This window comes from Pelecanus crispus, chromosome 9 (assembly GCF_030463565.1).
Source record: "Pelecanus crispus isolate bPelCri1 chromosome 9, bPelCri1.pri, whole genome shotgun sequence".
NCBI classification, from domain to species: Eukaryota; Metazoa; Chordata; class Aves; order Pelecaniformes; family Pelecanidae; genus Pelecanus; species Pelecanus crispus.
Window position 1 is genome coordinate 26,536,972 of NC_134651.1, and position 26,471 is coordinate 26,563,442.

At 43.9% G+C, this 26,471-nt stretch overlaps 1 protein-coding gene across 1 annotated transcript; it reads left to right on the plus strand.

Annotated features, from left to right (window-relative positions):
- The first annotated feature begins 13,602 nt into the window (after positions 1-13,602).
- Positions 13,603-26,247, plus strand: PLEKHB2 (pleckstrin homology domain containing B2). The gene is made up of 8 exons (XM_075716489.1): positions 13,603-13,637; positions 16,741-16,788; positions 17,401-17,553; positions 18,333-18,435; positions 19,361-19,400; positions 21,827-21,916; positions 23,085-23,199; positions 25,253-26,247. Exons 2-8 carry the CDS (start codon positions 16,752-16,754, stop codon positions 25,387-25,389), a joined length of 675 nt encoding a protein of 224 aa, XP_075572604.1. The 5' UTR covers positions 13,603-13,637; positions 16,741-16,751; the 3' UTR covers positions 25,390-26,247.
- Positions 26,248-26,471: the final 224 nt, after the last annotated feature.

The following is a 26,471-nucleotide window of genomic DNA, read 5'->3' on the forward strand; positions in this document are numbered from 1 at the left end:
ACAGACACAGGGCACCTTGCTGGGCTTTGATGAATCACAGCCCAAAGTGGGTGCAGGTTTTAAAGTGAACAAAAATACAGAAACAAAATAGTCAATTATCCCCCTAAACAATTACTTTCAAACAAGTCCAAAGCAAATATTGACAAGCTACTGATAAGCACATATTGGTAGACTGCATATCCTCTGAGGGTTTTATTTCCACAAGTTCTCTATTTAGATAGGCAGTCAGGCATTTTTGAAGTATTGCTAGCTCATAACAACTGTATCTCACCATAATAACAGCTCCTAGTGAGAATCTTTCTCTGTGCAACTGAGTCATGATGGGCTTTGTTACACTGGACCTATTCTTCCTGTGAAACTGTATTTTTAAAGAAACGAGTAATGTCTTCTCAGCTGCAGTAAGCATCTTCCATATACATGCTGCTTTCATAGCACTTATGCATGTGACAAGAGTGCCGGAAGATGTAAATCAAAAGAGTATTCTCCTCAGCTGTCCCCATCCCCTTGAAAGCTCTGTTTATTCCCTGGTAAACTGAGTGCAGTCAGTGTATCACTGACATGAAAATAATTAGGCTACTGTCTCCATCCCTTCAGTGTGTACCTCACTCCTTGCCAGTCCTCTCAGCTGAGGCTGGCAGAGATGATTCCAGCAGTGATGATTTTTTCTTCAGCTTCATGGTATAAAGAGTAACACCAGGAACCAGATACCCTCTTCTTCCCTAGCTGGCAGTCTTTTGAAACAAGTACAGAATGGGAGTCCTATTTCAACTTGGCATCATTTTTGCCTCCATTTTTTGTGAAAGCAAAGGGCTTCCAGGAGGTCAAGGAAAGTTTTGATGAGGCCAGTGCATGAAGGTAAATGGGAAAAAAAACATTTGCAAAACCTGACATCTGTGTTGTATTTCTGTTATGGTGGTATTAGATGTGGAGATGATATGTTTTATTCCCACACATGCTCCATGAATGAAGTATAGAAGAAAACTGACAAGTTCCTAAGTAAATGTTGGGGATGCTTTTTACTGTCTCACAAAGAAAGGGCATTGCTCTAGGTCGTCTAATTTACAGCTCTTTCTGTCATCACCTGCTCTTGAATTCAAAGCGCAAAGGCCGGGGGTAAGAGCATTAACGACGTTCAGAGCTGAGAACATTAACAACATACAGAGTTTCAATGGATAAAAACAAAGGGGAAGCATGCAAGTCAATTAGCAGCACAACTTGGCAATGGCAGCAGCCAGCCCTCAAAGACAGAAGTTTCCAAGAATGATTATTACAGTGCATGAGTGCTAGGGATTTCAACTCAGCAAAAGGAAAGCATACTAGACTCAGGCAAAGAAAGAGAACTTGCTGTCATCACCTGCATTTTAAGGGTAATATAAATATTAATGCCCTCCAGCATTTTCTTAATGTACCTATACTTTTTAATGGGACAAGCATTATTTAGGTATGGGGCAGAGCTCAGTGCTATTGCAGGGCAATGCAATATTAATGAGAGTAGTATATATAGTTCTAAGCCCTTCCCTCTTCCCCAAGGAAAGAGCTAACAGGTCTTTATGCAAGCTTTGGAGAAATGACTGCTCCTATGCAGTGCAACCACCTCAGGTGAGCAACAGTGAGTGTTAGAGCCACTACTTAAGCTGAAGCCAATGTTCTCTTTGAGTCAAAGTGCATGCATGAACCCCTGTGCTTCCAAAGGAAGAAGTCATCTTGGACCACATTTTCAAAACACTTCAAGATATAGTGAGAAACCCTAGATCTAGATTTTTTTCTACTTAGTGGTAGGCCCCTGATACACCGAAATTAGGAGAAGGATCACTCTAGGGTTTCTGTTTATTCAGTGGAGAGATAATAGCACCCTTAAAGAGTGACTGAAAGTGAGATGGATGGAAGTACTCCCTGGAGAGGCCTTCCTGTCTTCTGGAGATTATAGAGGGAATCTAAAGCAACTATATCACTGTTCCAGTACCGAAATGTAGTGTCTGAAGCTTGATGGGATGAATTGGTACCACAGAAGTATTTGAAAAGTGCCTCAGAATGTTACGAAGCAAGGTGATGCACCTCCTTAGATTATTTATAAAATTGATTCCTAACTGCTTCTTTAGGCACCTAATAAGTTGGCAAATCTGTTGTTGGCAGCTGTACAAATGGGGACAGCCTGAGGAAGCTTCCAGGAAATCCTATTACACATTATAACTTGGCTGGCTTCATTTAGGCTCTGTCAGCAGTGGAATTATGATATTACAGTGGCTCAGTGGCTGGCAAAGAAAAGGGCACCATGAAGGGACTCAGAAATGAAATGTCTCCAGATTAGCAACTATCTTCATTGACTTACTGAGTTCGAAGCCAAAAGCTCATTCAGTTAATCTGAACTTCCACACAGAGTCCGCTACGTGTTCAGCATGTTTTCCTTCACCTTTACAGCATATCTTCCAGAAAGCTGTCCCACTTTGAATTTAAAACTTTAAAGAATGACCAGAGAGCATAAGCAGTTAACTTCAGGAATTACTCACTATGCCACTGCATCAAAACCACCCGTTAAAATACTTACTCTGCAATGAAAGAATCTCAACACCAACTTAAGGGCTTTCAGGTTCTGTCATGCCAGGAATTTTATTTAGAGGTAGAATATTACTATTTTAAAGCTTGATCTGGTTAGATACAAACACCTTAGAGCTCCAGAAAAGTTAGGGCAGATGTATAGATGATATGCTGATGTGTTTGTTGTAAATGCTGTGGAAGGAACATGAATAAATGGATACTTGGATTTTCTATATGGAGATCCCTTATTGGCTCTAAGTCTCTGAGGTGTTGTCAAATGCCAGTAGACAGGAGCCAATCATTGCTGAACATGAGGTCTGGGGATATTTTTTTTTACTGTACTGGCCTGATGCTTTGATTCAGCACAGATGCCTGTAAATATGAATAGTCCCAGGGAAGGCAATGCCTGAAGTAGACAGGCATTTATACACTTTTATACACTGAACTAGGACTACTAGATCTCAAACTGTGCTAATTCTGAGGGAACATGAACTCTCTGATATGCCTTAAACATTATAAATGCCTGTTCCGCAATAATTTTTTCCTCTTACTTATTACAGTAGGGCCTGGCTGAGACCAAACCCCATTGTGTAGGGTACCACACGAAACTTATCAGGAAGAATTCACATCCCACAGATCTTCCATTTTCCTGAAGGTTTGTAGCTTTTTCACAGTTGAGTGACACTTGAACAAAGAATGTTTGAAACATTGCCTTAACTCTTACGTCTTTGGCTGAAACAATTTATTTGAAGACATGGATGTTGGCCAAATGTTCTTGCAGAGTTGCAAACCAGACAGTGTACCCTGAAATACAGACACATCTGGCAATAAAACCACAGTGAAACCACAATCCCTGAAATCACTCTATCTGCTTTTCTTGCTTGAATGGTTTTGGAAAACAGCTTTCTGCTTTGGAGCCAACTTATCAACCTGTTCAAAATAAGTAAAGATCATCTTATCTGGTGAGTTGGTCTCAGAGATGGGTTGTATTAACCCTTTTTGTACATTGTCTGTTAAATGATAAGTTACTGGAGGAAGGGCTGCTTCTTTGTCTGCATACATACAGAGCACAGAGATGCCCAAGCCTCTGTAATTACTGTGATACAAACAACAACAGAACTTTCCATTTCTGGTTGTTGTTAGATCATGGGTCAAATCATGTAAAGAGCTTTTAGTGTGCACTCGGAAGCCTTTTTCATATAGATGAGGTTTTCAGCAATTGATCCACACACTGTAAAAATCAGTTGCATATTGGCTCCATGCCTGGAGCTTGATTGTTCCCATCACTGTTTTCTGGTGAATGCTTTCTACAAGATACATAGAAATTGTCAAGTAATTGTATCTTAAGCTTTTGTATATGCAAAGAATGTACAATATTGAGAGCATTATCCTCTCTAGATTTATCAGCTACTGCCCAAATAGGCATCATCTGTAGTATTTTTCACTACACTGTAATTAAGGGCTGTGTCTTCCAGTGCTGGCCCAACGTATTAACATAGGGGAAATACTTTCAGTGCTTCAAATAGAAATCTTTACAATTTTCATTTTGATGGCATTTTATAGCAACCTGCAAACACTTCCAGACCTGACACAGTAAGGAAACAAAAGAGGTAACATTTCTGCTCTGACTCAAATCCAGTATGATTATCTTAGCAAAGTTTAGGCTGCCAGACTCTAGCACTGTGGTGCTATCATGTTAATGCTGAGGGAGAGAAGGGATGTTTCTTAGTTCATCCTAGGCATATACTTCCATCCTTTGCAGCCTTTCTACAAGAGGGAAACCTAGGTGCAGGCTGGAAGGGAACTACTCTGCATGCCAGTCAGATTCATAACTGGAACATTTCAGCTTCATATGCAATCTATAGTTTTGCTTAGACAGAGTATATTTTCCTGCATATCTCCTTGGGTGCCCACCTCTTTCTACTAAATCTGCAAGTTGAATGCTGATGCTAGGTGCTGCATTCTCTGTTCTTCCTTTTGCAGCCCACAGGCCTAAAACATTTCTGCTTCAATGCCATGTGTGTGCAAGATAAATATCCAGTCTCAGAAGTGATAGAGTGGAGGTTTGAAAAGAAGGAGAGTTAAGTGAGAATGATCATTCAGGAGACCTAAATACAAAGCGATAGATGAAAAAGAGACACTTCTGAGGCACACTTCCACACTGGCCTTTTTCTTGTTCTGATGGGAGGTAATTTGCTTCTGGCTTGTCTTAGCAACAACAAATGGCACTACGCTGTGTGGCGGCCCTAGTACTGCAACTTGGTCAGAGGATCTCAGTGGGAATATAGAGCTTGGCAGAAATTATTCTTAGCAAAGAATTCCGAGTACCTGGGTTTGGGTGTGTAGAATGTGCTGGCCCTCTTTCAGGACTGTTTGTTTCTGAAAAGTAGCTGTCAGATTTTCTATTTTCAGTTGGAGAAAACCAGAACACCTCAGGACTGTATAGCAGAGCTCAGCTGTAGAAATAAAACACTGTCAGTCAAGAAGCCTTACCCTTAGCCAGAGCTCCTGCTCCTTAATCAAAAGACATGCAGAGGCTTCTGAGATATGCAGAAATTGGATACTGTACCTATCAAAAGCAGAAGTCAAACACAAATGCTTCCTACACATTTCAGTGTAGCTAGTATACAGCACAATAACTCCCAAGAAACAACGGATAGTCAATCTCCACTTCGTGACAAGGTGTTTTTATGTCTGCTGGAAGAGAAGGGAAAAAATGTGGGGCCTAATGCAAAACCTTCTGAACACGTGATGATTTCCACTGATTCGTGTTTGGCAGGCTGGGTTTAAGAGGGCAGGCTCAATATGCATTTGAAGACAACACAGAGTGGGGCCTTCAGAACAAGATGAGGGAATTGACTTTTAACTTACCAGTTCCAATGAGCTTCAAGAATGAAATTAGGCAAAACAGATGCCCCCTCATCAACAAAATCAACTAATCAACTCCTGCCCTAAGTCCAAATCCTCACTAACAAGCAGCATGTAACTGAAGCTTTCTTACCTAGGTTCAAATATAATGATAGACTAGACTATAGATCAGGAGCTTCTATGGTGGTGGCCACTGGGCTGTGGCAGTCTGATGAGGGAATGCAAATACATGGTGGCTTGGCAGCAGGAGGTGTATATCTATTTCACCACATTGGCACAGATTTTCTAAGTGACTGTGTCTAAGTCTTACTGTCCCTGTGCTTTAGTCCCTTCAATGAAAATAGGGTGTAACTACTCTTTTGATCTCTCCCTCTTCCCTTGCCATGTCTTTCTTTTGTCTATGAGTGTAAACTCACTCCTTTGTGCATGTAGCACTATCTTTAAACGCTAATGGAATAGTACAGCCAACATAAAGTAAAGGTGAGAGTCAGAGCCCAGATAATTCAGAGGAAATACTCCCACTGATGATGGCTGGCTGTCAGGCCCAAACACAGTTATTAGTGGAAAACAGAGATGTGTTGTACAAGGTTTTTTTCCTCTTCCTTTTCAGAATGGCTGTGATGAGACAGGAACTTTTCTGTAAGTGGCAAAGGACCTGACCCATCCCTGATAATCCCATGCTTTTCAAAACTGCCTACAAATAAAAGTGAAATCCAAAACTCTGTTCCTGCCAAACAGGCCACATCGCTAACAGTGAAATGGCTTTCTAGTGGCGTGACCTGCAGGGATGTCTGATAAGCACATGGTCTTTCTCCTGCCAGTTTGTATTTAATCAGATCCGAACAATAGAAGCTGACAATGAAATCCCAGAGTCTCACCCAGAAAGTTCCTCAGCTTTTGGCTGGACTTGTTGTTTGTCTGTTGTTCCGGTTGTACTCTGCAATCTGCTGCCTAGAGGGCTACACTGGCCTTGCACCAGGAAGCTGCAGACAGCATCTTATTTGCATGTAACTCTCCGTGCTGTTTCCTCTGGAGTAAGTGTCTGAAGAGATCATTTCACTGCAGAAGCATACTGAGGTGTCTGCCCTGCTCCACAGGCCAGAAGGAGGCCAATGTGAGGAAGCATGGTTTCAGTTATTGGTCAAGAAGCATCCTCCACCTCTGCTACAGCATTCTCATGCACTTGGGAAAGTCTCTCAATCTTGCTGTCAGTATGCTAGAGCTAATCAGGCATCATAGAATCATAGAATCATAGAATCTAGGAAAAGACCTTTAAGATCATCCAGTCCAACCATTAACCTAACATTACCAAGTCCACCACTAAACCAATTAAGGGTAGAGTAATAACTTCATGTTTCCTGGCTTGGTGGCTGGATTATTTTTGAATGAAAGTAAAAACTAGGAATCATTTAGGTTGGAAAGGATCTCTACGATCATCTCACCAACCATCAACCCAACACCACCATGCCCATTAAAATATGTCTCAGAGTGCCACGTCTACCCATTTTTTGAACACTGCCAGGGATGGTGACTCCACCACCTCTCTGGGCAGCCTGTTCCAATGCTTGACTACCCTTTCTGTAAAGAAATTTTTCCTAATTTCCAGTCTAAACCTCCCCTGGCGCAGCTTGAGCCCATTTCCTCTCATCCTATCACTAACTACTTGGGAGAAGAGACCAACACCCACCTCACTACAACCTCCTTTCAGGTAGTTGTAGAGAGCGATAAGGTCTCCCCTCAGCCTCCTCTTCTCCAGGCTAAACAACCCCAGTTCCCTCAGCCGCTCCTCATAAGGCCTGTGCTCCAGACCCTTCACCAGCTTCGTTGCCCTTCTCTGGACACACTCCAGCACCTCAATGTCCTTCTTGTATTGAGGGGCCCAAAACGAGACAGTATTCCAGGTGTGGCCTCACCAGTGCCAAGTACAGGGGGACAATCACCTCCCTGCTTCTGCTGGCCACACTATTCCTGATACAAGCCAGGATGCTGTTGGCCTTCTTGGCCACCTGGGCACACTGCTGGCTCATGTTCAGCCTGCTGTCAACCAACAGCTCCAGGTCCTTTTTGGCCAGGCAGCTTTCCAGCCACTCTTCCCCAAGCCTGTAGCGTTGCATGGGGTTGTTGTGACCAAAGTGCAGGACCCGGCACTTGGCCTTGTTGAACCTCATACAACTGGCCTCAGCCCATCGGTCCAGCCTGTCCAGGTCCCTCTGCAGGGCCATCCTACCCTCGAGCAGATCAACACTCCCACCCAATTTGGTGTCGTCTGCAAACTTACTGAGGGCACACTCAATCTCCTCATCCAGATCGTTGATAAAGATGTCAAAGAAGACTGTCCCCAAAACAGAGCCCTGCGGAACACTGCTTGTGACTGGTCGCCAACCAGATTTAACTCCATTCACCACAACTCTTGGGGCTCGGCCACCCAGACAGTTTTTTATCCAGCGAAGCGTATGCACATCCAAGCCATGAGCTGCCAGCTTCCTTAGGAGAATGCTGTGGGAGACGGTGTCAAAGGCTTTACTAAAGTCCACGTAGATGACGTCCACAGCCTTTCCTTCATCCAGCAGGTGGGTCACCAGGTCATAGAAAGAGATCAGGTTGGTCAAGCAGGACCTGCCTTTCATGAACCCATGCTGGCTGGGCCTGATCCCCTGGTTGACCTGCACATGCCTGTTGAGCACACTCAAGATGAACCGCTCCATAATCTTCCCTGGCACCGAGGTCAGGCTGACAGGCCTGTAGTTCCCTGGATCCTCCTTCCAGCTCTTCTTGTAGATGGGCGTCACACTGGCAAGCCTCCAGTCATCAGGGACCTCCCCTGTTAACCAGGACTGCTGATAGATGATGGAAAGTGGCTTGGCAAGCTCCTCCACCAGCTCCCTCAATATTCTCGGGTGGATCCCATCCGGCCCCATAGACTTGTGAGCATCCAGGTGGCGTAGCAGGTCATTAACTGCTTCCTCCTGGATTATGGGGGCTTCATTCTGCTCCCCATCCCTGTCTTCCAGCTCAGGGGGCTGAATACCCTGGGGATAACTGGTCTGGCTATTAAAGACAGAGGCAAAGAAGGCATTAAGTACCTCAGCCTTTTCCTCATCCTTGGTGACAATGTTCCCCTCCACATCCAGCAAAGGATGGAGATTCTCCTTGGCTCTCTTTTTGTTGTTAATGTATTTGTAAAAACATTTTTTATTATCTCTTACAACAGTGGCCAGATTGAGTTCTAGCTGAGCTTTTGCTTTTCTAATATTCTCCCTGCATGACCTAACAAGATCCCTGTACTCTTCTTGAGTTGCCTGCCCCTTCTTCCAAAGGCGGTAGACTCTCCTTTTTTCCCTGAGTCCCAGCAAAAGCTCCCTGTTCAGCCAGGCCAGTCGTCTTCCCCGCTGGTTTGTCTTACGGCACATGGGGACAGCCCGCTCCTGCGCCCATAAGACTTCCTTCTTGAAGAATGCCCAGCCTTCCTGGACCCCTTTGCCCTTCAGAACCGCCTCCCAAGGGACTTTCCCAACCAGTGTCCTGAACAGGCCAAAGTCTGCCCTCCAGAAGTCCATGGTAACAGTTTTGCTGCCCCTCCTCCTTACATCACCAAGAACTGAAAACTCAGACATCGTTCTGCTTAAAGGCAAGTCCCATTTTCAAAAGGAATTCAGGTTTTTCTCAACTCTGAAGCCTTAGCCCACAGATTTTCCTAAGATGTCTAAGTCCTTGAATTGCTCTAAAAATGCTTATCTGTTCTATCAATGCAGTAGATTGTTGCTCATATCACTTTTAGCAAAATCCAGCTCTCAAGGCTGATGAGAGATGAGGAGTGGCACAGCCCTTCCTGTGTGTCTCCAATCACAATATGCCTCCACGATCCCTGGGAGCTTGGCTGCTAGTGCATGCCACAGTCTGCACTGCTGGGGTCTTACTACTAGCTATATTCAGCTGGAGCAGAATGTTTCTGCAGTCTGCAAGCAAACTTTGTCTTCCAGATATGCTACACAGATATGCTATGGTTTGCAATTACATGTAGTGTTTTGCTATGTGGATATGTTATGTTTTGCAAATTTGAGTGGAACAAAACCTGAAGCAATTTAAAAATCTGGGCCCTTCACTTCAGCTCCTCACATGTAAGACAATACTCCTGTTAGGAGACCTGTCTGGATTGTAGTTCTTCAGAGGGAAGGCTGTCCTACACTGCCTGCATACTGCAGTCCTGTTCAGGACCTCCATATGACACCACAAGAACCCCCTTCCATTGCTAATAGATGCTCATCTCACGTGACAATGTGACAAAAGCTGATCACACAGATTCATTTTTGCAGGTAAAACGTGCCAAGGAATTTTAATCCTGGGTGCAGGTCAATTATCCGCAGGAATGGTAGGAGCTAAGACCTCCTCCTTAGCTAAGAGCTAAGAGTCTTTTCCACTGGAGAGAAGGAAGTATGTTAAGGCAGTCTGGATAAAGACTTTTGTCCAAGTCTACGATTTACCTTTCTGTTTGGGATGATTACAGACAATACAATCTTCTGGAAAACTAGAAATATGTTCTTTCCCATCTCCCTCTCATCATGGAAACTTTATAGGCTATGTACAAACTATTGCAGAGTTGCTTAGTTTCACAAACACTTCATCAAGCTTGCTTTATTTTTGAACCTATCTTCTGCTCTGCTATTCTCACCTAAAGCCTAAATACTTTGTTGTTGCCCATAACCTTCATATTTAAGCTTTGAAAAACTAATAAATACAGTAATAACCATATAACAAATTTGGAGTCCTAGTTCTTATAATTTCTTATTCACATGTTCTCCAGCAGCAGCTCTCCTGATCTTTCTGTTGCAGCCTCGGTTGGTTGGTCAGTTTATTAATATTTTTCTTGATTTTAATATTTTTCATTTCACTAACTTACAAGCAATACAAATTCTTATGATTTTTTTTAGTTTGGTTGAGCATTGTATTAGTTATTGTAGTATTAACAGCATTAATTATAGTACTGAATAATGCTGGCATGTATTTTGTTTAAAATAATTTGTTTATCCTTAATGAAATGTGTATTCTGCTTGGTTTAGAGTCAAATTATATTTTATGAACCAAAGTAGGAAATTTGAAATTTAAATTTCAGCAGCATATAAAGAATCTATGAGGACCCTCAAATGACTGTGAAAATTCAAATGCTCATGTTGGTGGCAGTCAAAATTTAGCATGTATTGAAGAGATGTGTTCTGTCAGCTGTGTTATGATAAAGAATTAGAAGTTACCATATGGCTCAATTTTTCCAAATACATTCTTCCAAATAGCAATTTCTTAGGCATTTAGAAATTTAATTTTCCAATTGAATTTTAACTGGTATGTTCTAACTACAATTGGCAAGTTGAACTTCAGCCTTGTTTACTTTGGTTCAGAACAGGAATGGGAGTAAAAAAAAGGGGGGTTGGTAACTCTGAAATATTCCAAATATTTTTTTAAGGTGTTAGTGAGGGATGAATCTTAAAACATGCTTTGAATGTGACCAAACTGAAGGTGCAATTAAGAACAGGCTTAAAATTTCAAAAAAAAGCCTTCACTTCCAGGCTTCACTGGCAAACAATTTGAAAACAATCCACATTTGTAATAGTATTCACCTAAATATTCTTTTGCTCAGGGTACTAATACTCAGGCCTTCAGCTCTGCAGCACAGCTAGTTAGAAACCTTCTGATAAAAGTTTCATCAGCAAACGCAGAGCCCAATATATTTAATTCAAAATACCTCAGAACTTAATGAGATAATAAGCCTAATATGTTTGCATGGGTTTCCAGCATATGCCTGAGTTTCTGGCAGACTGAAGATCTGGTGTTTTCTGGATCTGTGCCTCTGTTGTGCACCCTCAGACAGGACCTCTGTGGCGCTGAACTTCCATGGCAATGGCCCTGACTCTGGGTTCACAGCCCTGAGTTTCCAAGGCCAACACAGCATAGGACATGGTCCCAAACAGCTACTAAACAAAATCTTGATGTTCTGTGCCCATGGAAGTAATTCATTCAGGAAACACCACGACAGTTTCTCAATGAATTTTAAAATGGTTTTAAGCCTAATCTGAAAACTAAAGTTTCGTACGAACCCAGCCAGCCAAGACTGAACACATGCCAAAATGGCAGCTGTCCCCTAGTGACTGCTTGCCAAGGATAGGATCTGCTGAGGCTCCCAAATCCTCAAGAGGAGTATTTTCTGTTCCAGATGAAAACTGCTCCCTCCCCCAGTATAAAGATTGTCTTACCTTCCACCTCTAACCCAATGCATCCAGGCTTCTGAAAATACTCTTTCAGCAATGAAAGGTGAACAGTTTTAGCCTCAGAGAAAGGACTCATTAAACAAAAAGGAATGACTTTGCTGCAGGATTTGATCTACACAAATTTCATTTACTGGTTGTTTCTGAAACCTGCAGTTCTATTCACAGATAGATGATCTCTCTTTATCCCTCCTGTTCTGCCTTCACCACTTTCATGGTATTTCAAAGATATATCAAAGCATGCACTACACTGCAGCCATGAACTACACTATCACAGGCTTTCTAGGTAATTTCTAGTTAGAATTGCTGCTGTGTTCAAGAAGAGAGAAGTGATGGGTAGGAGGAAGTCTAGGAGCTTGTTGACAGATTAAGTGAAATTGTAACTATGATGAATACTATTTCTGTACTGTCCCATCCTAAAACAAAAAGAGATTGGCTGAAGCCAACCAATTAATGATTTTTTTTTTTTCTTCCGTTTACTAACTATGATGATAGGAGTCATACTCCCTCCTGTGTTACCAGGATGAGCCCGAGAAAAGTTCTAACAGGCAGTCCCATCATCCAGGGGAAATATTACATCCCCCTAAGAGGCCTTCCTCATTTTAACCTGTACCTATCTCATGTATTTTGGGTTAGAAACGGAAAACAATTTGAATTGTGAAGATAATTAACAAGTGACACAGTGCCTTTCCCACCAGTTGAGATGTGGCAGTGCGCGGGCAGCGCTGACCCAACCACGGCTTGGAGCTGTCGTCCAAGAATCACCCAGACGCGGGTTCTGGCTGCACTGTGGAAGAGGCCACAGACTAGCTGGCCTTTTCTGCCCGTAAAGGCTTGTGTGATGGCTGGAACGCTGTCGCTCGCTGTTGCCGCTCCCTGCCATGAGATCAGAAAATGTCCTTTTCCTAATCATAAATAAGATAGGAAGAAAAGAAAAAAGTCTCAGTGTCAGCGCGATGGGGCGGACACCGTGCCGGGCGCTAACCTGCGCCGAAGGGGACGTGTGAGGAGCGCTGCGGCACGGGGCGTCCTGGGGAAAGGAGGCGCTCACCGTAACGTAACCGCAACGGGGCCACTGTCCCGCACCACACCTTCCTGCACCACACCTGGCTTGTATCAGGAATGCTGTGGCCAGCAGGAGCAGGGAGGTGATTGTCCCCCTGTACTCGGCACTGGTGAGGCCGCACCTGGAATACTGTGTCCAGTTTTGGGCCCCTCAATACAAGAAAGACATTGAGGTGCTGGAGCGTGTCCAGAGAAGGGCAACAAGGCTGGTGAAGGGTCTGGAGCACAGGTCCTGTGAAGAGTGGCTGAGGGAACTGGGGTTGTTTAGCCTGGAGAAGAGGAGGCTGAGGGGAGGCCTTATCGCTCTCTACAACTACCTGAAAGGAGGTTGTAGTGAGGTGGGTGTTGGGCTCTTCTACCAAGTAGCTAGCGATAGGACAAGAGGAAATGGGCTTAAGCTGCACCAGGGGAGGTTTAGACTGGAAATTAGGAAAAAATTCTTTACGGAAAGGGTGGTCAAGCATTGGAACAGGCTGCCCAGAGAGGTGGTGGAGTCACCATCCCTGGAAGTGTTCAAAAAATGGGTAGATGTGGCACTTTGGGACATGGTTTAGTCTAGTCTACCCTTGATTGGCTTAGGTGGGCTTGGTAGTGTAGGTTAATGGTTGGACTGGATGATGTTAAAAGTCTTTTCCAACCTAAACGATTCTATGATTCTATGATTCTATGATTCCCCCACGGGGGGATCCGAACAGGGACACACACCAAGCGCCGCGGCGTCCCACGGGAAACACGGCACGGCCCGCAAGGCCCCGGGTTCGGCGGGGGGGGGGGGCAGCCCGGGCCGCGGGGCCGGCAGGGCCGCGGGGCCGCAGGGGCCGGGGCGGCGCCGCGCGACGGGCTGACGTCAGGACGGGGCTGGCGCTGCCCGTGGCGCAGCGGGGCCGGCGGCGGGAGCGGGGCCAGCGGCGGCAGGTAGGGGCGGCGGCGGGGGGCGGCGGGGGCCCGGCTCTGTGCGGCTGCCCGGCCCGGCCCGGCCCGGCCCGGCCCGGCTCGGCTCGGCTCGGCTCGGCTCGGCTCGGCTCGGCTGCCGCGCGAAGGTCCGCGGGGCCGCGGAGCGGACCTGGGCCGGCGCGGTCGGCGGGCCCGGAGCTGCCGGGGCCGGGGGGGCTGCCCCGGGGCAGCGCTGGCAGGGTCCCTTCTGTCGGCCCGGCTGCCAGGGACGCGGAGGGCGCGGCGGAGCTTTCGGGGCAGGGCTCGGCGGCCGCTGCGGGGCGAGGCACGGCGCCGGCGCGGCCGGCCCGCTGCGCGGCGGCCGGTGACCGGGGCGGGGGCGCGGGGAGCGGAGCTGCCGCTGTGCCTTGGCCGGGCGGAGCTGTGGGCAAGCTGCCTGCCGGCACGGCGGGGCAGCGGCGGAGGAGGCGAGCCCGGGCCCGGGGCCCGCTTGCCCCCGGGAGGCCCTTCGAGGGGAGCTGTCCCCGGTGGGAGGGGGGAGAGGTGGGAGGGTGCCTCCCCAAACCGCCTGTGCCTGAACGCTGGCTCGCTCACCAGTGAACAGGGTTTGAACCGAGAGCCACATCTCTCAGGTCATTGGCTAAAATAAACACAACTTCACGGGAAAAAGGCCTGCATGTAGCTGGTTGCAGAGTCAGAAAGTTCCAAAAATGGAAAACTTGCTTTGTTTTAAGGGCGAGGGGGGGCAAATAGGGTTACATTTGAACACTCCTCTGATCTTTGTCTAGTTCTCTACCTGAGGTGTTGGCAATAAAGTAACAGTGAGGCGTCAATAGGCACAGCTGGTTGCCTGGGACTCAGTTCTGTAGTTAGGTCTGTGTGGCTAAGCCTCTTCCATTTACATGGATTGCAGAATCGGGTCCATTGTTAGTTTGACTTGCATTAATGAAAATTGCTCTAGTAATTACGAGCTGCAGGTAGAAGCACTTGATTTGTTTTGAAGTTTGCTTTTCCTACCAGCCAGCTGTGTTTGAGAACACAAAGTGAACTGGAATAGACTGTTGGATATTCCACATTATATTCTGTGCAAAAAAGGAAAACTGCTATTCCAGGGAGCAGGAAGGAATAGCTCCCCTCCCACCCCCCGCCCTTTGCTGCATTTACTCTTAACTTGTGTTCACTTTAGCGTGCTACCACTTTTAGATTTCAGTCACCAAGGAACTTCTATTGAGGTTGGTGATAAAATGACCTTTGATATCATTGTTTAAATCCCATTTTCCATGTTGGTTTGCACTGAGCTAGTTTAACAAGCAAATAACACTCAGTTGCAGCTGATCTTGCCAGGCTATCTTCTGGCTCTGCAAATACTCTTCTAAACATAATGTGGGTTGATTGTGAATACTGTATTGGACTTCAAGTGAGTGCTTGTGCTTAAAAAGGGACAGAGAAGAATATCTAATTGTTTTTGCACCTCCTACTTCAGTGCTGACAGATTGTTCAGTGTGATTCCTTGCTCTCTATCCGGAGCTGAAGTTTTGGGCACTTAAATTCTGTGTTGGCAAAATGTAGTTGTTGCATCTGAGATTACATGCAAGGTGCTGTACAGCTGCTGAAGCCTCTTTTGCTGTTGTAGCCCTAGATAGCTGTGCGACATTCTGTAATGTGAGACTTCGATTGTGAAGCGTTGACAGGCAAAGCTTAATTTGTCAAGAGAAATCTTTTCTTCTAAATTTCTTCCCCTTTATGTGTCTAAGTTAAATCTAATTATGCTGTTGTGTAACAGTAGGTTTAAAGGCAGCAACAAGCATTCAGTGGCCTAATCTACCACTGCAACAGAACTGAAGTTCATGCAAGTTCTTTGTTTGCTCCTAGACTATTAAAAGGCCTCTGGAAATGTACAGTGATTTCACCTTAGTGGGCAAACTGGAAGACATGGAAGTACCATTGGAGAGACCCATTCCTGTGAAAACAAAGAGCAAGAAGACTATTTCCTTTGTAATGGAGAATCTAGGGGTAGAGGAGCATATACTGGGGTGGTGGGAGAATGAGGCCCAGGTCCTTTATACTGCTTTGTTACTTTGGAAGAATAAATTGGCGTCTACTTCTGAAGCTCTCCCTTTGTAGACAGGTGACAACAGCATGCTTAGACCTCAGAGCAGGACCTGGTGACCAGGATTAAAGCAGGACAGGAGTCTTAGGCTGCTACAAGTAGAATGTTATCTGGTAGGTTTAAGTATCTGTCTCTCATATTGGCTTCTTGCTTTTCTAGTTCAATTGCATCCAGATAGTTATGTTTTTATTAATCCATTTCAGAACAATAGTCAGAACACCATTATGCTATACAATAAAAACTCATCCTCCAACATACCCTACACTTGATCTCTTTTCTTTAGCATACTCATAAACCAGAGTGCAGTGGCCGAGTGCTTAATGTCATGTGTGATAACTTGAATTTAATGCGGGGTCCTTCCTATGCCATTTCAAGCTTCGTTTAAAAGTTGAGGAGAAACAAGAATCTCACTTTATGGGCTTAACTTATTTCAGTTAATCTTGGAGGCAGCTAATGACAATTTGGAAGAAATAAAAGTCATAAAAACAGCTTTCTCCGTCCTGTTTAAGATTAAACTGTTTCAGCTTTTGTTTTGGCTGGACTTTGAGCCAGTGAATAAGAAAACAGAAGAGGAAGTACAGAAAAAGGGAGATAGGGAAGAAGTGAGGGTGCGTAGTAACTTGAGACTGCAGAATACAGGAAGCACACGTATGTCGAGAGAGCAACGTTGGAAGGAATGGGTGGTGAGTCAGGAAGTAGTCACTCCGGTCTGTCTCTTCCCCATGTTGAAAGAGTGGTAGCTGTAAGCTTGTGTGTTTTCCAGTTAAACTTAAAAGTGGTCTCTGATAGTTGCGTTGGATTGCTACAATTGCACATTTATTCCATTTGTTAAGGCACTAGTTGTGCCTTAATGAATAACTTCAGCTGAGATCTACCTTGTCTCTCTGCAATACTAGCTGGGTACACACAGCTATAATACATGATATTATACCTTGAGATGCCTCTTTCTAATGTATTGTTGTGAAACACTGAACACTGCTTTTCTCCCCCTCACCTTCCTCTTCCATCCACTAGATTAAGCAATAATGGCATTTGTGAAGAGCGGGTGGCTGCTCCGGCAAAGTAAGTATTGGGCCTTTTACCTCCTTTTTTCCCCACTGTGTCTAACTTCTCCAAAAACCATCAGAGCAAGTTAGTAATTCCCAGGTCTTTCTTAAAACAAGTCTCAAGCTCTGTGGGGTTTTTTGTTGGTGGGGTTTTTTTAGCTTTAGGACACTTCACAAAATGACCTGTCATGACAGCATTTCCATGTGACTTTTTGGGTATACCAGTGGGAAACAGGATATACTGTATCTGAGGTGTCTGACTGGCATTCAGCTTCAGATGCTGCTCTATAATTAGTGCTGTACAAGTGGAGACTTGGGGAACTTTACCTGACACCTTACCTTAATGTCTTCAATTAGTCATGCCCTCTGCTTGTTCTTGCAGCAAGTTAGAACTAAAGTGCCAGGTTATGCATTTAAAATAAACTCAGTTGTGACTTTGAATACTAGATAAAATATGGAACCCAATTCTGTAATGTTCTGAAGTGGGGATATTGTAGTGCAGGATTTTGCTTGGCACCTCAGAATATCTGGGGCAACTGTGAAAGACTTCTTGGTTTATTTTTTATTAACTCTAGGACTCAAATACTTCCCAATATGCGCCCTCAAAAGTCACTGTCTGATTTTTAAGGTACTATTTTACGGCGTTGGAAGAAGAACTGGTTTGACCTGTGGTCTGATGGCCGCTTAATATTCTATGATGATCAAAATCGCCGTGATATAGAAGATAAAATCCACATGCGCATCCATTGCATCAACCTCAGAGTGGGGAATGAATGTCGAGGTAATAATGAAACCTTCAGGATTTGTGTATTCAGAGATTCTTTACAACTTCAGTGCCTGCCCGCATACCATTTACAACACTACTGCAGAAGTAACCATGTCCAAGAAGTGTGCAACTTCATTGTTGTTAAAAAAACCCCACTACCCCCATCCTGCTCCCCCTTCCCCAACCCCAACCCAACCAACTACTAAATTCCCTTATAGATACCCAGGGTGTGGTAGCACCATGTGATAGATGAGGTTAGGGTTTGATGCTTCCTTTTAAAACTCAGTGAGGACAGTGTACCATATACGCAGGTGGCAGGCACGCATGTGAGAATGGGATGTTCACAGTAGATGTGTGTGTCTGATTATAGAGTGTTACTGGTGTAATTACAGTGCTGGCTGGAGTGAGAGGCAGGACTAGAAATGGGAAACCTCAGCAGATTTTTTTCAAGTATTACTAAGTTCACTTCTAGCATTTATTAGTATTCTTCTTGATGCTGACACAAGTGAAGGGCACAAGTGTTGGAGAGTACTTATTGCTAAGTGTGGGTTGGTTCTGCTGTAAGACATTTGCATTTCCTAGAAATGATGTTCAGAGCTACTTACTTTCAGGACACTCTAAAGAATGAGAACAGGTCATTTCCTTCTGTAATTTGTTCTGATGCCATGGAAAACAGCTACAACTGCCCCTAGTTTATTTTGTCCAGACTTTTGCATAAACTGTCTCACTTCTAAATGCGATCATGAAATTCTGGTTATAGATATTTCATAACTCGTCTCTTTTTTCTGACTCAGATTTCCAGCCTCCAGAGGGGAAGCATAGAGACTGTTTACTGCAGATTGTTTGCCGTGATGGGAAGACAGTCAACCTCTGTGCAGAGAGTGCAGATGACTGCCTGTAAGTCTGCCAGAGAATATTGTATTTACTGCCTCTTCCTCTTTTATCTTTCTTTTTCTCTCTCTCCCTAATTATTTTCCTTCCTTCAGACTTTCAGAGACACATTTTAAGAAAGTTTTCAAGCAAGTAAAAGCAGGCTTTCAGTGAGAAAATATACAGCTCTCCTATAAGAAATTGTCTAGCTCATGCAAACTAACTGCAAGTTAAGTCACTGAAAACACCGAAGGGTGAGGAGGAGTAAAAGAATCTTACCAATATGGTTAATGCAAGACTTGCTGAACAGATTTTTTTTTCACTTTTCCCATTCTTCAAATAGTATATGAGGCTGCATAGCCCAAGAACATCCCAATCAGTAGTGAAAGGAATAATACGCCATCATTGTGAATTCTCAACTGAGCTTGGCTATGTTAGATAACTTCTAACATCAGTGTTTCCCAAGTATGCATGGTGCATCAAGCATGCTCCCAACCATATGGCATGGGAATATCTGTGTGAAGTATATGTACCATCTGTTCAAACTGTAATAGCATCAAGACCCATCCTCTCTAGTCAGCACGGATGCAACTGTTCAGGCAGGAGACAACTTCCCTGGTGCATCTCTTCCTATTTCCTTATCCTGAGCATGGCTGCATATTACCCATCTGTTGTGCTTGCAGTGAGGACCTTCAAAACTGCATCTGTTCCTTCTCGTGTTCCTCCTCATTCCTTCTCAGCTCTGCAGAGAAAGTTATTATTTCTCAATCTCGGTGTAACACCTTTGTGCATTCATTTTAGTGTATCATTAGGCCTTGACATATGCAGTATCTTAAACTCTGCTCCTGCAGTACTTCTGGTTGCTGACCTTGGTTTTTTCATAGTCCTAAAAAGAAAAAGCGGCGTTAATTTTTATCTGTGTTCCACTAAACAATGCAGGTTTTTTTTGCAGGGCATGGAAGATTGCTCTCCAGGATGCCAGAACAAACACAGTAAGTGTACTACCTAGACTTTATACTGATAGAGAAGCAGCACATCGGTGTTATGTGTGGTCCAGCAGTTTACTTCTGAAATCATGTTCCCTCCTTCTCTGCTAGAGAAAAACAGGGTCATGAGCATGATGGTAAGGCTTGTGGGTGGGGAGAAGAATGCACTTATCCTTGCAGCCAAGTCCAGACAAATACATGCTGGATGGAAGTGAATGATTTCAGTGGATGATTTCTCTGGGTGGAAGTGAATGTTTGGGAAGTTGGCCTGTAAGGGAAGTGGGCACTGAGGCTGTGGGCAAAAAGTAAATCTTCTGCAATCAGTAAAAATGCACTTTCCACTCCTAGTGTTTGTTGCCTACTAGGTGCAGTGCTAAAGAAAGCTTATGCAAAGCAGCTCTTTGTTAATGTAGATCCATTACGTTGTGGGATGCTTCTTGGTGGAGACTAGGGGAGAAGCAAGAGGTGCTTGGAGGGGAGTGCAGGCATGCTGAGGAGGAGTATATTACCTCTGCATCAGCATGCTAGCTGTGGAGAGTGAAGAGGTCAGGAATCATAAAAGCCTCTCTGTGAGTCTTGGAGTTCTCTAGAGAACTGTATCTTTGGGGAACCACATCCATCCGCTTGTGGGTATTGTTAATTTGTTTTTCCCCCAGACTGCCTACCAGAGTATTCTTCAGCACTAGCTTTCCTTAGATGGCTAGACTGAATGAACCTGAGATGTTTCTGTTTCATGGGGAAATGCTGGGTTTTGGAGAAGTTTATTTCAGTTTTTGATGGGTCACATTAACATTGCCACTGTACTGAGGCATCTGTCATATGATATAACTTAGATCTGTAGACACACAAAGCAAACACTTGTCATAGCAAAACTACCCTGGACACGATTGCCCCTGACTGCAGCTATGTTATGCTGCTTCATGGTGTTAAATGAGAAGTGAAAGAATTGTCCTCACGCAGAGGACACAACACTCACCGTCTGTCTGCTCTAGTTTTAGGGGCTTTATCTTGCTTATGTGTGAGATGGTGACTCCTGGTTTCAGGAGTTAGGAGCTGCTGCCTTTCATGTCTCACACTCTGTTGCTAGCCCTGGCATTCATCATCATTAGATGGCATTCAAAACTTGCCAGTGCATCACCTTTGTCAGCCAAGGCAGACCCCTGCTACTGAAAGTAGGGCAGGTAGCTGCCTGCACCAGTAGTATCATAAATTAGCACTTTCCAAAGCTATTAAAGGTCTCCAACAAGGACTTGAACTAACTGGGTAACTGGGTTTGAGTCCATCTGTAGGTGTCTGACACAGCTTTCAAAAATACCAAGCATCCAGCAGTGCCTCATAACTTTACTGGAATAGCAGGGTGATCGCCCTAGCTTTGAGAACTATGTCATTTACAGACGCTTGCAGGCTTGTGTCATATGCCTGTATAGAGTTCCCTGTAGCAGAACAGAATACATTATTGCTAAGATGTGAGCATTTGCTGGACTTTTTCTCAGGTGGTAGAAATACAGTGCTTGATACAGTGCTTTCAACAGTGTGTTTGAAGCAATCCTTAGAATCTCCACCATAAGTTTGACCTGGGATATGGCCATAGTATACCCTCAAAAGTCTTTCTACACTCCAGGTACAAGAGACAATAGGAACATTCTCTACTGAGCTATTAAAGTGTTCACTTGTAAATCCCCTTCTTGGGATAGGGCACTGACTAAGAGCATCACTGTAGAGTTCTGACATTAGGGGCAAGAATACAAAGCTACTGTAACAAAATTATCTTTGAAACCTCCTTGTAGGTGGATTCAAGTAACTTACCACCTTTGCCTCATGGCTGCCTTCAAAGAGGACCAGAATTATAGGTGGCATTTGCAAAGTAATTCCCTAAAAACAACCTCTCTTACTGCATTTTTTTTTTAAGTCTCCTCACAGCCAAAAAGTGAGAGGTGGCTAAGAACTGTTACTGTTCTGCTAAAATGTTCAGGTGCCACTTCTGGCTACTGCGTTTGTTTCCTTTATCTGCTTTTGCAGAACTTGGTGATACCATGCTAGGGTGCCAGGAAGCAGATAGCTTAGTTGTGAAGACTTTTTTATCTGAAAACAGAGGATGAACAAGAGGGCAATTTCTAAAACTGAGGCTATGAAATGAGGGAAGGAGTCGGTGTGCTTGCATGCACACATATGCACGTGTGTGTGTGTGCACACACAGAGATAAGAAATTTTATGGCTCCTTCCTGTGGTCGACCAGGCATTTGTGTTCTCCCAGGTCTGCTCTCCAAGTAGTTTCTTTTTGCAGCGCTTTATAAGGTATTCACTGCTTTCTTGACATGCAGCATGTCTAAAGGTTACTCTTTCTTTGGGGTCATTCAGTTTTAATCCTTGTACTACTCTAACTGGCTGTCCGTAGGAAAAGGTGATAAATACTACCTTTCCATGGTGTTTAGGGCTACGTGGGATCTGATGTGATGTATGATGAGACAGCCGTTTCCTCAGCCCCTCCTCCCTATACAGCTTATGCCACACCATCACCTGAGGTAAGAGTTGCAGTCGGGAAGTATTAAAATAAATGAGGTAGCAGAAGCAGCCATCCTTCAAGCACACAAACTGTACTCCTAAAGCACTGTGTTTCACAGTTAGATCCAGCTTTAAGGTTTGTACAAAAGGAGAGTGAGAGTAAGGCACTAACGATCTGCTGTCACTCCTATTTGAGATAGATTTCCATTGAAAGGGATGAGGCAGATTTGATTGGAAGGTATATAAAGGGATGGCTGCTCAGTGAACTTGGAAAATAAAGCTTCTTAAAGACAGGGCAGAAGTTATTTGGCTAATCTTGAAAAATATTGGCCATGCAGCTTTTAACATAAGGAGGTGTGACTACACTTTCACATTGTGTAAGAACTGGAAGGATATAAAATCAGGAGTTTTAAAAATAGGATTTAATGACTGGAGCTGTCACTTTTAACAGATAAGGTTTGTTGTATCCAAGATGTCATAGCAACACAATAACTCTAGTTTCTGGATGCACAATTCTTTTGCAGTGGAGAAGGAGCAGCACTGGGGCTGAACCAGTATACATTGTGGATTTCTGGATGTTCTGACTCACTTGCAGTGATATACAAAGGGATAGTTTGGGGTAGTATTACTTCTTGCACTACAGGTGCTCCCTCCAACCCCTCACTGTTAGAAATAGTTGTTAAGAACTAGATGTGGTACTGGGAGCTGTATCAGGGTTAGCAGCAGACCTCCTCTTTTGGAGAACAAAATTGCTTCAAAAACATATGGCTACAGAGTATTTGTCCTGAATCTGACATTTACTTGCAGTGTGCTAGAGGGAAGTTGGTTGGAGTTTCTTGGGATCAGCTGCTGCCCACCTGGCACTTCTGAGCTCTCCAGAGAGCTGTTGTTGGCTTGAAGGCAGAGGGGAGAAGCTGGTAAGGCTGCTGTGGCTCTGCCTGATGATCCAGGCCCTGCCTCTGCCATTCACCATCCAGGAAGGGTGAAGAGTGAATGCTGCTTAGGAGTACTTATTTTTTCAAGCAGCTGTTCTAAATCCTTCCCAGGGAGTAGATAGACTATATCAGTACAAACAGGATATTTTAGTGAAACTTTAACTGCATTAAAAATGAGGGACAATTGAACAAAGTGCATAACTGGATACATAGCAAAGAATATTTTTGTAATGGACATTTTTAATTTCACCAGGTTTATGGCTATGGCTACGATCAGTACAATGGTGCATATCCCCCTACTGGTCCGCAAGTCTTCTATGCCTCCAATGGACAAGCTTATGCTGTTCCCTATCAGTATCCATACCAAGGTAATCAGTATCAACCATATTCTTCACCTTCCTATAGAAGCTGAGTCAGTCTTTCTGGCTTTAATTCTATTAATCACCATCTTTTACCACCCACCACTCTTGCACAAGAGTGATCGAAAAAAGCCTGACTTGTAACTGGAACCAAGTCCCCTCACCCTTGCACAACAAAGTGAGTGCAGTGAAATTTGTATTAAGTGATTTAACCTTCCCAATGTGATCCCAACATACGTAAATTACTTCATAAACTCTTTTTGAAGCACACAGAACTCTCTAACTACAGTAGGCAGCATGTTTTCTAAGAAAAGAAAGAAGAGCCAGAACAAGATTGATTCAGCACTCCATATTGGGCATTGATGGAGGTTTTGATTTATCTGTTGCTCTTATACTTAGCTTAATTATTTCAACACTGATGTTCTGCTATGATCTCAGAATTAATGCAAGTTTCAAAGGTAAATCCACTCCCAAAGCATGGTGGTAACTGGTTCCTTCCCCACATGCTGCAACTGCTGTAAGGCAGTACATTCAGCCTTGTGATGTATTTGCTCTGTTCAGGTTTGTATAGCTTTCAATCCCAATAAAAGAGGAAAGAGACTAAAATTTTAGGGTCTGCTTTTAAGCTTAGTCACCTTAATTTAGGATTAGCTTTGCAAAGAGAGCCCCAGACCCACAGAATTGGGGCTTTAGAGCAGTAATATAAGGAATCTCTATTCAGAAATTTTTTCAGTTTTGAGGGAGATTTTTTTTTTTTCCATTTGACATTTGTCAGGTTATTTCATTCGCCTTTTCCATTTTTTGTTACAAGGGAAGTGCATCAGCCTGAAGCTTTTGAAGCTTTCCTCATCTAAGTTAGTGAAGTCATATATATACAAACACAGAGGAAGGTGGGTTCTGTTGGTTCTCAGCAGCTGAAAAGCAGCAGCTTGTTGAAAATCCCAAGAACCATTTTTAAAAACTACCAGCATGCCTTGGAAATCAAGCCTCAGAAACCTGTATGATAAAAATGCAGCATTAAACCGTAACTCTCCTGATCAGTTTGCAAGTCCAGTGTGTTAAGATACTAGTTATAGGGCCAGCACAGTAACCAAGCCTCAACATTTTCTTTCACTAGGGTTACTGCAACTAAATCTTAGGGGTCAAGTTCACCCCTAGCAACTAACTTAACCCCTGTACGTTCAGCTTCATTGCTCATTCTCTGAATTGACATAATCCTCCTCATGAGGTTCCCAGTCATGCATCGTTGAGAGTCAGTGAGAGCCTTTTCCAGTTGTATTAGTTGGATTACGTCAGTATCTGTTGCAAAAAAACATTGCAATATCTCCAAGAATACTTAATCTTCCTGAAATGTCTGCAAGGGAAAGCAATACCATTATGCTTGCTTTGCAGGTAGGAGCTAAGTCACAAAACATGACAGGTGGAGCTTGTACACGTCTGTTGCAGAGCAAGGGTCAATTGGTGGTTTCTTGAGTCTCAGGTTAATTCCTTACTACTGGGCCAGTTTTCATCAGAAAAGAAACATAGCAGCTGTTACCACACAACAGATCAGTGCAGGATGTGAAGGCTGAATTGATGTAGTAGGCAGTAGTTGTAAATAACTGATACATAGTTTCTGACAAAACACTGGCTTAAGAGCTGCCAAAGATTTTGGAGGGGGGGGCGGGAACTACACTATTTGCCTTAACTTCAAGGTTGAATTGATTTTTAGACCCATTTCTTGCATTAAATCCACTAAGTATTTGATAGAATGATACAGGTAATGCATAGGTTCTTTGCTAATATAAATGCAGAACAGTGTTCAGTTTTACATTTGTGATGAGCTTTTCTCCCAGATATTAAACTCTTACGAGGCTAGAAGTGTTGCTAGGCCTCTGGATTTATTTAATAAATGTGGAGGCTGAATCCAAAGCAGAGATGTATTTTACCTTTGTAGCTGACATCGTCTTAGTGTTCAATGGAAGGAAGAGGGTAAAAGAATGGGCATGTTTTCAAGTTGCGATGCATGGTATTAAGATACACATTTCTTTTGCCCTCCTCCTAACAATCTCTTATTACCTAGGACCTTATGGCCAACCCCCTGCAAACCATGTCATCATTCGAGAGCGTTACCGTGACAGCGATGGAGATCTTGCACTGGGCATGCTTGCTGGAGCAGCGACTGGAATGGCTCTGGGATCATTATTCTGGGTCTTCTAGATTACCCGTTCCTTATCTTTGTAGTTCCAAAAACCTTTATTGTGTGCAATAATATATTGGCAATGTTGTTTACTGTTAAACTTTAAGAAATGCAATAGTTATTTTTCAGTAGTGATATCTTAATAACTGATTCTTAACTGTCCTAAGGAGAGTTTAAAGGCACTATTTAGTGAAGTGGTTGGAGATGGCATGTGCTGCTCTTGAATTCTGTTCTGATGTTTGGCGTTAAAAGGATTTGTACTGGTAAGGATCAACATGAGCACCAGTGTAACATGGTAGCAGTCACTAGCTTTACAAGCAGACTGTTACTGTAAATGCCATAGAAAAAGAAGGATTTTGGGGGGGGGTAAAAATCTGGTCCAAATATGAGGTTTACAGGAGCCCTGCAGTAATACATATTTACTACTGGCTTCTGAATATTCCCTGGACAAACATACAGCTCAGCAGAAACTCCTTGGCATTAGGTAGTCTGCCATGCTTGAGGATTTTTTTGTCTTCAAACTTGCCTGCAGATGGTTGTGTATTTTCTTAGATGGAGTCCTATACCTGTCTCTCACACCATCCAGGTGAAATTGTCTTTGAGAACATGTAAGCAAACTGCTAAGAAGCAGCAGCACTCCTCAGTTCTTTTATTCTCCCAGAAATGTGAATGACCAGTGGCAACCAAGACGAATGTTTGTTGTTCCACCTCCCTCTTTATCCTGAATCACCCTTCTCTGGTCAGATGGAAGTAATGGGGATCTTTAGCTTTGCAAGTGGTCGTCTTTGTCTGTAGAACAGTCACCTCAGACACTGTACCAGCTGTATTGCTGAGGAAGAGCCCATTGTCTAGTGTCTCTGCTCATTACTGCTATCGCTCTGCAGAGTCTGCAGGAGGAGAACTGATTTGAACAACCCTTGCCCTGTTGGGCCTACCAGAACCCCTGTGCAGGCAGTAATAGTCAAAAGGGGTGAGATAAACAGCACAAGTAGGCCTTGTACACAGGCACTTTGAGATCAGCTGCCTTGCCATGGCTAGGATAGAATGTCTGCCTCGGCCTCCAAGGTTTCCCGAACGAGGCTGACTATTTGCAACAAGTTTT

Excerpts from the sequence above, each read along its gene's own strand:
- PLEKHB2 (XM_075716489.1), top strand. The coding sequence starts at position 16,752 with ATGGCATTTGTGAAGAGCGGGTGGCTGCTCCGGCAAA. Across the intron at positions 18,436-19,360 it reads GAGAGTGCAGATGACTGCCT|GGCATGGAAGATTGCTCTCC; the intron begins GTAAGTCTGCCA and ends TTTTTTTTGCAG. Across the intron at positions 19,401-21,826 it reads AGGATGCCAGAACAAACACA|GGCTACGTGGGATCTGATGT; the intron begins GTAAGTGTACTA and ends CATGGTGTTTAG.